General features: G+C 35.6%; 1 protein-coding gene across 1 annotated transcript in view; it reads left to right on the forward strand.

Moving 5' to 3' along the window:
* The window catches only part of LOC103205306 (dystrophin), a gene marked incomplete at its 3' end in the record, with an annotated part of 320,392 nt that extends 314,266 nt beyond the window's left edge, over positions 1 to 6,126 (forward strand). Inside the window, exon 11 of the mRNA XM_042782273.1 lies at positions 5,976 to 6,126. Coding sequence (XP_042638207.1) covers positions 5,976 to 6,126 — 151 coding nt within the window. The remainder of the gene's footprint in view (positions 1 to 5,975) is intronic.
* Between the last annotated feature and the right edge of the window lie 7,708 nt (positions 6,127 to 13,834).

Raw genomic sequence — 13,834 nt, forward strand, 5'->3', positions numbered from 1 at the left:
AAATTCTCACTGTGATCAACAGTTTCCTGTATTTTAAAATGGCAGATTTGATACCAAGTATTTAGCATAGTGCCTAAGGCACTTGACTGCTAACCAGAAGTCTGGTGGTTCAAACCCACCAGCCACTCCTCAGAAGGAAGATGGGGCAATCTACTTCCATAGTGATTCTGCCTCGGAAACCCAAGGAGGGTCACTATGAGTCGGGTCTGACTCCATGGCACATAACGACAACAACAACATCACTAATTACACTCAGTGGGAATGGCTTTCCTTTTGACCCAGAGAATACTGTTTCTCCCCCTGTAAATCAAGGCTAATAAGTTCCTGTATCAATAGGGTTAATTATAATAAAACTTCCATTTTCTGCCATATGATAAATATAATTTGTTATTCATTAATACAATTATCATTAAATGCCCCCAAATGTGCAAATGTAAACTTACTATTTAATAGTTATATCATCTATGCCTTTCTATAGTATATTAGTTGATAACCAAATAGGTATAGGCATGTTATGCATAATAAACCTCCATTTTACCAATCATGATATCCTTCTCCAGGGAATGGTCCCTTCTCACAACATGACCAAAGTAACTGAGATGAACTCTGGCCATTCTTGCTTCCAAGGAGCATTCCACCTCTGCTGCCATGTTATCTGTTTGCATCTAGTTTAAATTAAATTAATCCTGATATGGTAATAGTGCCTGGGCCCAGCTACCCAATCATTGGGCACATATGAACACCCAAGGACTAAAGTAAAAATTATGGCAAAGTCCTGAGAAAACAGCACAGCTGTCTGAAACCTGGCTGTTTGCTAGAATTATGGGACCAAAGAACTTTAGAAGAGATTTAATATCTGGGCTCTACCCTAGAAATTTGGATTAAATTATTGGATGTTAACAAAAAAATAAAAACAAACTCACTGTCATCAAGTTGATTCTGATTCAGCAATTCCCACTGGGTTTCCAAGGCAATAAATCTTTATGGAAGTAGGTTGCCCCATCTTACTTCCACTGGTTAGCAGTCAAATGGCTTAGGCACTATGCCACCAGAGCTCTTGGCTTGGGTGTTAGGTCTGGGATACCTGTTTGAAAACTTCTCTCAGTGCTTTTAAGGTACAGCACCTCTCATATTAAGGCATTAGTAACATCAATTCTGGTAATTCACCTTTTTATGATAATTTGAATTAAAAACTCACTTAAACATTACCTTATTCACTTTTTAAATGGAATGAATTAAATAAGATTCATACAAACAGCTTAGAACATCTATATATTTAAGCATATGTCAGCATTCTAGAAACATCTATTTTCATGTAAACAATTGCCAAGCTAAAATCAAATCTATATAATCTATTTATTAAAACATTTTTACTAAGATTTTCAAACCAACAATTTGAATAAGTAAATTTGGTTTTCATCAATGTGATTTTAATTGTTAAATGACATTCGTTTGAAAGTGAAAAGTGCATTAAAAGTTCACTTACTCTTGCTCGTACTGGTAGCACCAACAAATATAAAATTATCCCTGGTTGTGCAGTAGTTAAATCACACAATTGCTAATAAAAAGGTCAGTGGTTTGAACCTACCAGATGCTTTACAGCAGAAAGATGTGACAGTCTGTCTCCATAAAGACTTACAGGATTGGAAACCCTAAGGGGAGTTCTGCTCTGTCCTTCAGGGTTATTATGAGTTGGAAATGACTTGATGGCAACAGGCTTTTTGTGTGTATGTGAGTTTTGTTTTTTATTGTGAACTTAAATCATGGCATTGCATTGTATTCTGCATATAAAACATGTTAACTGAGCATCAGTGTTAGTTTTTTTTTTTTCTAATCTAGACATTCATAATAATGTTTTACCCTCTTTTATTAGTTTTGTTTCTTATTTGAGAATTCCATATATGTTAATAATTGTGATATCTAGGAAACTGGGACCAAGACTCTATCTTCCTAGAGAGCTTGCCACTCTTGGTACTGGACAATTTTAACTATAATGCCCTGGGGTTTATAAAGTCTATATTTTGCTCCTTTATTAGTGTTGAGCCAAGCATATTTATTTTTTACATTTTAAATTTATACATTGTTTTATTTTATTGTGATGAAGCTCAAGAAACATTAAGACTTTTAAACATAGGTTGGAATTTAAGAAAATAGATATAGTTTTGTAAGTTATAAGTTTCCATTTGAAAATGGAAATTTCACAAAATGTTATTTGTATTTATTGCTACAGTGCTTAACCGAAGACATCATTCTTTATAAAATATTGCAACCAAACAGTTCTGTTGAGTCAGTTCCAACTCATGGCATGTGAGTCAGAGTAGGACTATGCTTCACAGGGATTTCAATGGTTGATTTTTTCAATTGGATCAATAAACATTATGATAAATGGACAAAAGATTGAAATTGTCAGGGATTTCATTTTTCTTTGATCTACAACCAATGCCCATGGAAGCAGCAGTCAAGAAATCAAATGAAGTATTGCATTGGGCAGGTCTGCTGAGAAAAGACCTCTTTAAAATACTAACAAGGGAAGATGCCACTTTGAGGACTAAGGTGCACCTGATCCAAGCAATGGTATTTTCAGTTGCTTCATATGCACGTGACAATTGGACAATAAATAAGGATAACTGAAGAAAAAATGATGCATTTGAATAAAGGTGTTGGTGAAGAATATTGAATATACTATGGGCTACCAGAAGTACAAACAAAGCTATCTTGGGGGAAGTACAGCCAGAATGCTCCTTAAAGGCAAGGATGGTGACATGTTATAAGGGCCAGTCCCTGGACAAACGGCATCATGCTTAGTAAAGTAGAGAATCAACAAAAAAGAGGAAGATCTTCAATAAGATAGATTTAGCAGTTGCTTCGACAATAAGCTCAAACACATACTATTGTAAAGATGGTGTAGGACCCAGTAATGTTTGCTTCTATTATACTTAGTATCACTATGAATGGAGTTGACTTGATGGCACTTAACAATATAACTACATGATACCTCAATGCATTTGCGCAGGTGGATCCTTCTGCCTAGAAAATGCTTACTCATTTTTCTCCTCTTGCCTCAAGCTTTAGAGTTCTTCAAATTTCAGTACTGTAGTAACTCTTTCCTTACCTCGCAGTTCCAATTCAGCTGACTCTATTTCATAGCATCATTGCAATTATAATTAACTAATGGCCTAATGAGTTCTCCATGTAAGCTCCGTGCAATATGGGGCTGGATGAATCTTCTTCACCTCTCAATCCATAGAATCTAAGTACTAAATATACCTACATTTAATAATTAAATGAATCATATTCGCAATCTTCAACTCTCAGGTGATTACGTATTCTGTTACACTATGCCAGATGATCCCATGTCAACTGGGAACCTCTTCCTATGTACCCACTGAATACTCTAATTATAATTATTTTCTTGTTATACTGTAATCTTTCTCTAAGATACTTAAAGATATTTCCTTTTGTCCATTCCTAACAAATAGAAGTTTCCAGCACAGTTAGGGAATTCAGTAAATATTTATTTAATGAGATGTCTGTCTAGAAGAAAAAAAGGAAGTCTTTTAAAAAATTCCTTTGTTGTTGTTAGTGCCGTCGAGTCAAACCCGACTCATAGCAACCCCTCCTTGGGGTTCTGAGGCAGTATCACTACGGAAGTAGGATTGCCCAACCTTCCTTCCGAGGAGTGGATGGTGGGTTTGAACCGCCAGCCGCCTGGTTAGCAGGCAAGTGTCTTAGCCACTATGCTACCAGAGCTCCCAAAAATCCCTTAATAACTCTAATTAATCTACATTAGACTTGAAACAGTTCTTCATATAAAAGTAATAATAACGTGAGGCTTTTTCATTTAGTTTCTGAAATGTGAGGTTTTAAACTTACAGTAATGGCAAACCAAGCAGAAAGGAAAAACAAAACAAAACAAACATGAGGAATGATCCCACAGCCAATTCTCATGAAATGTTATGATCAGATCAGTTCTCAAGTGAGTCACTGAACCAATAAAGTGGAAGATTCATATACCTTGCAGTGCTGAGATGGTGTTCATTGTCTAAAAGCTTAATCTTAGCAACTTTCAGTCTTTGCTTCCACTTAAGTGGATTCCCCATCTATGTTTTTTTCTCCATAAAAAGAAGATGTCTGTTTTTTTCTGTTTGAGCAATGATAGCTCTTTCTCAGACTTTTGATTGTAATATGCCTCAGGGGACATGTGTCTATAAAAAGTTAAAAGTCGATAAGTGGTGTAAGCCAGATCATTTTAAACACTCTCAGTTGTGTATATTTTGTGTGTTTAAATATGCTGATTAAAGGAAATCTCTAGTTAAGATTTTATAAGTCTGACTGATAAAGTCCTAATTCAAATGATATCTTTTTTATTGGTGTTATAAGTGTTCAGCATATTGACATATCTCAAGATGCTTTTAAGTATGACTTTCATGAAGAACATGCAACTTAAAATGAATATTGACACTTCTTTTCATCTCAACTATTTGCTAATTAATGAATGAAAGAACCCAAATTTTGCCAACCAGAAGGCTGGTGGCTCAGACCTACCAGCCACTCCTTGGAAGGAAAATTGGGCAATCTACTTCTGTAGAGATACCACCTCAGAAACCCAAGGAAGGCTCGCTATGAGTCGGATTCGACTCGATGGCAGTGAGTTTTTTGGTTTGGTTATAATGTTGTGTAATTGATAGCCAAGGTATTATTGCATATCACTGGTATTGGAAATGTAATTGAGAAGATTTAAGGCCTTGCTTTGAGAGCATATTGTTGGGCTGTCTACCCAGGTCTTTGGAATTTAAATTCCTCGCCCAGCTCACTATTTTGTAGGTCTTTGAAAAAGCACTGCTTCATATGCTTATTTCTGTGTAATGAATGGCCCCAAATCTTTGTACCTTAAAACAATTTTTTATAATTGTGTCATGATTTAATGGGTTAGGAAGGATAGACAGGGCTCAGCTGAGTTGTTGCTCTGCTCTGAGTGATGTAGCTGAAGTTACTGATCGGGCTCATTCAGCTAAGAAGCTCATTTTGCAAGAGAATATCAGCTGCATCCTCCAAGGCTACTCTCCCCATGGCCTCTAATCACTCAGTAGGCTCACTCATGACACCTGGATTTCACAATAGATAATATAGCTACTGCCCGTTCTTTTACAAGTCAAAGCTGGAACTGGTGCCATGTCACTTCTGCCCCATTTTATTGGTCAAACCTAGTCACAAGGTCAGCCCCTATTCAAGAGGATGGGAAATAGCTTTCTTATTTTGATGAGAAGAATGACATCATCTTTAACTACCATGTTTATCCAAATAATGGAAATACAAACAAATAATTGCCAAGATAAAGTACTGTCTCAATTATCAATAATGACTCACACTTTAGTTACCATGTTCATATTTACTTACCTATGCAATTTTCTAGAAACTGAGATGCGTGGACTATAATAAATTTAAAAATAATGTAGTCAGATATGATTGATAGTAGGCTCTAATTATCTTCCTACTTAATGTCCAAACTCACTGCCATGGAGTTGGATCTAACTCATAACGACCCCTCCTTGGGTTTCCAAGGCAGTATAGTGGCTAAGACACTTGCTTGCTAACCAGACGGCTGGCGGTTCAAACCCACCAGCCACTCCTCGGAAGGAAGGTTGGGCAATCCTACTTCCGTAGTGATACTGCCTCGGAAACCCAAGGAGGGGTCGCTATGAGTCGGGGCCGACTCGACAGCACATAACAACAACAACATCACTACAGAAGTAGATTGCCCAACCTTCCTTCCGAGGAGTGGCTGGTGGGTTTGAACTGTCAGCCTTCTGGTTAGCAGTCAAGTGCCTTAGGCACTATGCTACCAGAGTCTAGTAGCTGCTAAAAAGTATGAAATTGCCATACGTTATAAATGTCAATAGTTTTATCTAGCTGTAGGTTTAATAATATTAAGTTGTCTTAACAGAAGTAATCATATACTTCTTTCAAATTTTTAGTTTACATAAAGTCTTGATGGATCTCCAGAATCAGCAGCTGAAAGAATTGAATGACTGGTTAACAAAAACAGAAGAGAGAACAAAGAAAATGGAAGACGAGCCCCTTGGACCTGATCTTGAAGACCTAAAACGCCAAGTACAACAACATAAGGTTAGTATATCTTATGCTATAGATCTCTGCTTAAAACAAATTCAGTGTGGATTACACACATATACACGTCCACGTCATGGTTTACAAATAATAAAGATTAAAGTTTCAAATCAAGACTAGTTTAAAAGTTATTTTTAGCTAATGGTTTTTGCATCTTTTTTAGTACAACATCACTAGGCTTTTCATATTTAAAAAAAATAAAACATTCTTTGTAAAGAGTAGTATAGAGTATGTGATCTATTAAAATATTGGTTTACTCAAAGATAGTCTCTGTAGAGTTTACTTACAATGTAATTTAAATAATAAGGCTAATTTAAAAATATATTTTTAGCTTAAATTTATAATGTCTTGGAGCAAACCAAACGTGATAAAAAATGAGCATATGTAATATTACAAAAAATACAGCATCTATTAATTTTAATATTTCCATCTTATCTTTGTTCCATTCATTTGTATATTTTCAGTTATTTTCCCTAGTTGCCAGAAAACATTTGTTGTTTCTATGATTGGTTTTTCTATAAGAATATTTCTAATCTGGAATATTTTGATACTGTATTCTAAATGCTATAAAATATCAAAAACTAGCTCTAAGTTTTATTTTTATTCCTAGGCCTTACCCATTTCTCTCTCTCTCTCTCTCTCTCACACACACACACACACACACACACACCACAGACGTATAGTTGGCACAGGGTTGGGGTTGCCAGATTTAGCAAATATAAATACAAAACACTGAGTTAAATTTGAATTTCAGATAAACCATGAAGATCCTTTTTGTTTTTTATTATCTGAAATTCAACTTTAACTGGGCATCCTTTATTTTATCTGATAGCTCAAAGTTTATGATTCTCTAATTGGAAAGTGAAAATCTTCTTCTTCAAGCACATCTCCTAATTCTGTATCTTGCCCAACTGTTCTCCCTATAACACTTCTTGCTAAAGCTTCAGTTCTTTTTATGAATGTAAAAGATATTTTTCTTTCTAAATACCACAGATTTTTTTCTTATTTGATGAGATTCACCTTTCACTAATCAAAGGGCTACTGCTATTACTGTCCCCAAAACAGTCTTTTGGGTACAGTCGTTTAAGATCAAGCAGTTTAGGAAGGGTTGTAGGTGGTGCAATAGTTAAGCCCTTGGCAACTTAACAGTTCAGGTTGGTGGTTTGAGCTCACACATCAGTTCCGTGGGTGAAAGACCTAGCAATCTGTTCCTGTAAAGATTACAGCCTCGGAAATTACACAGGGCAGTTTTATTCTGTCACATAGTGTCGCTATGAGTCAAAAACTGATTTGAGGGCATCTAACAACAACACAAGTATGGTAATTCCCATCCACTAACCATTGGGGTAAAAAGTAGGCATCAACTATATTATAATTTTTATGTGGAAATTGTCATTCAGAGAATTAAGTGACTTGTTATATAGATATTTTTTTGATATTATTTCATTGTGATTTTGGTGCAAGTTTACACAGCACCAAAAAGTTAAGTTCTCTTTAACTATTTTCTGTAGAAATTGTTCAATGATATTGGTTACATTTTTTCACTGTGTGTCAAAATTTCCTTTCTGGTTGTTCTGTGTCCAGCAATCTATTTTCCCTCCCTCTTTGTCTTCTCATCTTTGATTTACTGTAAACATTGGCTGTTTGAGGTCATATACATGATTTTTTGAAAGGAGCACAATACTCACAGGTGATATTCTTTATTTTATGAGCCAATCTGTTATTTATCTAAAAGGAGACCTCAGGGAATAAATTCAGTTATAACTTTAAAGAGTATCTCAGGGCAACTGTCTTGGAAACTCCTCTATTTAAACTGATCCGGTAAGTCTGAACATTTTAAGCATTTGAGTTCTGTTCCACATTTTTCTCTCATTCTATCAGGATCTATCTACTGTGTTCCTGATTAGAATGGTTGATAGTGGTAGCCTCGCATCATCTAGTTCTGGTTCCAAGATAGATCACATTGTGGTTCCTGTACACTGTTAGTCCTGTAGACTAGTTTCTTCTCTGAGTTTCTGATTTCTTTCTTTCTCTTTTACTCTGGACAAGTAGAGACCCATAGTTGTATCTGAGATGGCTGCTTGCAAGTTACTAAGACTCTAGACACTACTCAATAAAATAAGATGTAGAACACACACCTTATGAATTATGCCAATTGAATGAGTTGCCCCATGAGATCATGGTCATAAGCTTTCAAACACTGTAAACTAATCCTGCATGATGTTTAGTTAATCTTAACAAGTACCTATAACTGAACCCTCTATGTGCTTTACTGTGTATATGAAAATATATACATGCACACACATACATCTATATACAAACATCTATATAGGTATATATAGATGTATATATAGAGGTACTCTTGTGGCATAGTGCCTAAGGCATTTGATCATTAACCAGAAGGTTGGCAGTTCAAACCTACCAGCCACTCCACAGAAGGAAGATTGGACAATCTACCTCCGTAAAGATTTACCGCCTTGAAAACCTGAAGGGGGTTGCTATCTATGAGTCAGAATCGACTCAATGGCAATGAATTTTTTTTTATTATTGGTACATATGTATACACACATATGCATACCTATATACATGTGTGTATATGTACATATATATGAAACTATACACATATGTTTTGGTTGTTGTTGCTGTTGTTACTAAATTGTACATGTCATAGCATTTACTAAAAACATCCTTTTTTCTTGTGTAATTCTTAGTGACATCATTTACCTTGGCCAAGTTTTGCACACTTCACCCACATTTGGTGTTACCTTTCCCAACACCGAACATAGCAAGTGTCTATTCTCTAGAGAGTGATCACTGCCCCATCCCTAGTAAGCACCAATGATCTTTGACTTCTGTATGTATACATATTCTTCTTTTTTTTTAAAGTGAGATCATACAACACCTGTCCTTTTGTGAGTGACTTATTTCACTCAGTCTAATGTCCTCCAGATAAACCCACATTATAATACATTTGAAGAACCCATCATTATTCTTTATAGCTGCATTGTCACATAATTTTAGTAGGGACCTCTGATAAAGAAGTTAGATCCAGTGCTGCTTTTTGTAACATGTTTCCCACATGAATCCTAACTTTGGCAGACACTGTTCATGTCTCCTGTCCTCTGCTTGGCAAGCACTGGAAGTTGCATGCAATTTCTTTGCACACTAATGTCTTTTCTCTGTCTGATTTTATTCTGTGACTGTAAGCAAATTTCAGCTGATTTTAGGGTAGGTGGGAGGTGGAGTTAGTGCTATCTAAGCTTCCATCAACCAATGAGGGTTGGGGTAAATGGATAAGTATCCCAGAATCTGTGTCAATCGGTGGGATGATTCTGAAGTATGTTCTTCAGTCTCTCAGAAGTTGATCAGCAAGACTTAGCTCCAGACATCCAATCAATAACTAGCTAACTTCCTTACCCTCTCATAGTGCTTCCCCAGATCATGTCCTAAATAAACTACTTGCACCCAAATCCTTAGTTTTTGGAGGATCTAATCCTAAGAAACTTTTTTCTCTCCCTGGAAGAAGAATATTAAACTCAGTTCTACCAGCTATTAGTTAGTCCCAAGTCAACTCCAATTAATGGCAACCCCATGTGTTTTAGAGTAAAACTTTGCTCCATAAGGCTTTCAATTGTGATTTTTCAGAAATAGGCTTTTCCTCTGAGGCACGTCTGGGTAGGCTCAAATTGCCAAACCTTTGGTTAGTAAGTGTGTGTAGTCAACAGTTTGCACCACCATAACTAGATGTGTGAGTTGCAGAAACTACCCTCAGGTTCTCCATTTATTTGCTATTTTTATTCTAGTATTTCTTCAATCATGGTTTTAAGGTTTCCAAAATGTTTAGGATGTGATGCATTTCCCAAAAGGGAAGATTAAATCAAGTAACACTGAAACATCAAAGAGCAAGTTGCAGGTACTGGATACATAAACTGTAAACAGAAAACTCATAAGAAGGGCTCCAAAAGAGAAGTGAGAGAAGGAATTATTTGGAAGACATGTGTGAATGATGTAGGTAAAATATGATTAAAGATCTTAGTTCCTAACTCTGAGCAAACCCTTCATGAACGTTAGACAGGCCACACAGGATCTTAACATTCTGACAATTTCCTGTTATATTTTTCACTTTTCTCTGGAAGATGTAAAGTGAATGGAATGGAAAATATTTGAATAATATTGTCATAAAATTTGAATGACCCATTACCTGAAAACATGCCATTTCTAATGAATATGAAATTGCTTTAAAGAAAAAAAATTGAAACAAACAAACAAAAAAGCAAAAGGATTTAATGCAAGTTTCTTATGTAATATTTCCCATGCAGGACTTATTTAAATAAGTGCAAAAAGAGAAATAGAGGGAATTGACTCAGAGAGTCAGGCAAAATTCCATCTCTGTTTCAAGGGTTTGAGTCCACTCTAGGATAGATTTTTTTTAGTAGTATTAAGAAAAGGGAAAGCAAATAGAAGAACTGACATATTATACTCCGTTGGTATTTAGAAGTAATTGTGTTATAAAAAAAAAATGATGTAGCAGAATCAAACAATTTAAAAAATAGTTAAATTTATTTAATATGAAACATGTACATTTTTTTTTAAAAAAGTACACACTAAAGGGGAGTAATAATTTTTGTTAGTGTCTCTATGCTTCATTAAATGTTGCTGTTGTTATGTGCCATCAAGTCAGACCCGACTCATAGCGACCCCTCCTTGGGTTTCCAAGGCAGTATCACTACAGAAGTAGATTGCCCAACCATCCTTCCGAGGAGTGGCTGGTGGGTTTGAACCACCAGCCTTCTGGTTAGCAGTCAAGTGTCTTAGGCACTACGCTGCCAGAGCTCTTTCTTTAGGTACCATTTGAAACTAAAACCTTATTTAAATAGTAATTAACTCATTTTGCATCTTTCCCTCTCAGGAAGTGTAAATGAATGAAAATGAGGATAGATTTTTTTTTTAACAACAAAAATTATACTGAACTTGCCTATTCAAAAAAGAAAAAAGAAAAAGAAACTTCACCCTGTTGCATCATGTAATATAATACTTAATTAGCTTTGTGGAGATAGATATGAAATCCGTGAGTCATCTCCATTTTTGTTTTCTTTACTTACGTTTTGTTTTCTGTCCCTCCCCCCATTCTTTATTGTTGCTAAGAGATGATTACAGATGTCAGAATTAAAAGAAAAGATACAGGATGTGTTGGTGTGACTTGATTAAAATTCTGCTCAGGTCAGAGGGTGCTCATTTTCTATCACTCATCACTCTCTTGCAAGCTCTCTCTCTCTCTTGCTCTTAAACTCTCTCTCTGTCCCTCAATTGAGGGTAAGATAAAAATGTTTGCAAATCTTGCAAGTACACTGTGAATATTACAGATATGCCTCTGTATGGTCTGTGACAGGATCCTTTGCTATCTTCATTTCAGCAGCATTTTATTATGAGGCAGGCTAGAAATTCAACCACTGTGAAATGCCATGAAGATAAGTCACTTTTACTGAAATCTTGTAATTAGGCAAGGTAAAGCAATCGATCCTATATTGGTGGTTACTATTAAACCTAACAAACCTCTTATCTCTGGGTGACCATGAAAAGTTCAATTTGCTACAAAATTTGGAAAAAACCATTTATTCTTTGTACCTATTGCTTTGGGGAGAAAATTTAGAATTTTGCTTTGGATCTGAGGTGCACAAGAGTGATTTTCTCTTGAGAGTGAACAGATTAAATCTCTTGCTCCTGTTATGAAGAAATGCCAAATACGATTCTGTCTGCCCATTTCCATCTTAAGAAGGACAGTCTATTAGTGATGTTGGTAAGGAATGAAAGGCTTTCCCATGCAGATGTGGTAAGATTATCAAGAGACATGAAGGAGAGGTAATATTATTGAGTGGTTAAAGCCTATACAGGTAGTCCCTGAATTATGACTTATTTGCGTTACAATGAACCATACTCAATAACTGTCTTCGTTTTTTTTTCTTGTACATCTTAATGTTAGTAATATGTACTACATACAGTGTTTTAGTGTGTAATTTGCTGATATTATCACTCTCATATGTTCACTTGCAGATGTTCAGTGGTATGATTTATGAATACTTTGACAATAAAAGGCAATGCTAATGAAAACCAAAAAGAAAATGGTGTATTTGATTTACATAGGAACTGACTTATGTTAGAGCTGGAACAGAACCCTTTGTAAATTGGTGACTAACTTTACTTGTTTTTAACTTTTTAATGGTAAAAATTGCTGAATGGTAGGATACTGTCATCCAAAAGGAACACATTTGACCATGGAATATTTTGTCTTATGGCATAGTAGGACCAGGATGGAGTTTAAACCTTTTCTTTTTAAGCTAGATTTCAAATTTCTTTAAAAAATTAAAAAAAAAAAAAAAAACCTTTGGCCATAGCTATCTCAGCTTAGTGACACATCATCAGTGTTCTTCCTATGCAAATCATTACAATATGCAGATGTGAATGTAACATGTGCCCTATACTCTAACTTCAGTGAATGTTCTGTGTTAAATACTGATTAATACAAATTAAATCACCTCTTAGAAGCTCAGTTACTTGTCATATAAAGTCTTTTCCTTGAAGTTTTGTTAGCTTCAAACATTTGGGCTGCCAAGATTATGAAATATCCTCATCTGGTGACCTTTAAAATGATCTAGATGTTCATGTAACAGGCAAGGTTTAGGTGTAATCCTGCCAAAGGATCTGATAGTTCATTTCATTCCATTGCATTCTATTCAATCTCACTAAGCAAACACTCATGAAAGCAAGATGGGCATTGTGACGAATACAGAGACCAACTGTATATGGAATCTTCCTGAAATAGCTCATACTTTAGTACATCCTATGACAATATAGAAAACATATGACCAACAAATAGAGGGGAATATGGCCAATGACGTGAGAGAGTTAAATATGTTGAACTGTTTGAGCAGATAAAAAGAGATGTGGAGATGTAGGGTATGTTATTTGACTTGGTCATTTGTTACAGTTACAATACATCAGCGCTATATTCAATGCTGGGTGGTTAAAATCTAACCATGGAGCATCTTGAAAACAAGTCTAAGGTATTTGGAGCTACTCTTTGGATAATGGAGGGCTATCACCCAGAAATTAAACAGAAGAGGGTAGAAATGTAGGAAAATTTATTTTTTTTAGGCATATGTATCTTGTTAGATAAATCAGAGCACAGAGAAATAGGAAAATGTGTTAGGAGGATATTGCAGAAAGTATATGGAGTCTAACTGCAGCAGTGGCAATGAAAATTTGTGAACAGGTATAAGAAATATTTTTACAGGATTGGATTTAAGGAATGAGCAAAAATCCTGAAATAATTTATTGTGGATGAGTAAGTGGGAGGATAGGGTTGAAATAGAGAAAATAAACAATATTAAAAGAGAAGTGCAATATTAGGAAGCAGGATAAATGATTCATATAAACCTGACAATTCCACAAAATCAAGTAGTGCTTTGCATGACTAGCAAACTCTTTCCCATATTTCCAAACCCAAACCCAAACTCACTGTCATCGAGTTGATTCCGACTCGTAACGACGCCCATTGGGTTTCTGAGGTGGTCGATCTTTATGCAAGTAGATTGCCCGGTCTTCCTTCTGTGGAGTGGCTGGTGGGTTTGAATCACCAGCCTTCTGGTTAACAGTCAAATGCCTTAGGCACTATATCACCAGAGCTCCTTTATCAAATATATAGTTCCCA

This window comes from Orycteropus afer, unplaced genomic scaffold, assembly GCF_000298275.1.
Source record: "Orycteropus afer afer isolate SDZICR_OR568_19922 unplaced genomic scaffold, OryAfe1.0 scaffold00280, whole genome shotgun sequence".
NCBI classification, from domain to species: Eukaryota; Metazoa; Chordata; class Mammalia; order Tubulidentata; family Orycteropodidae; genus Orycteropus; species Orycteropus afer.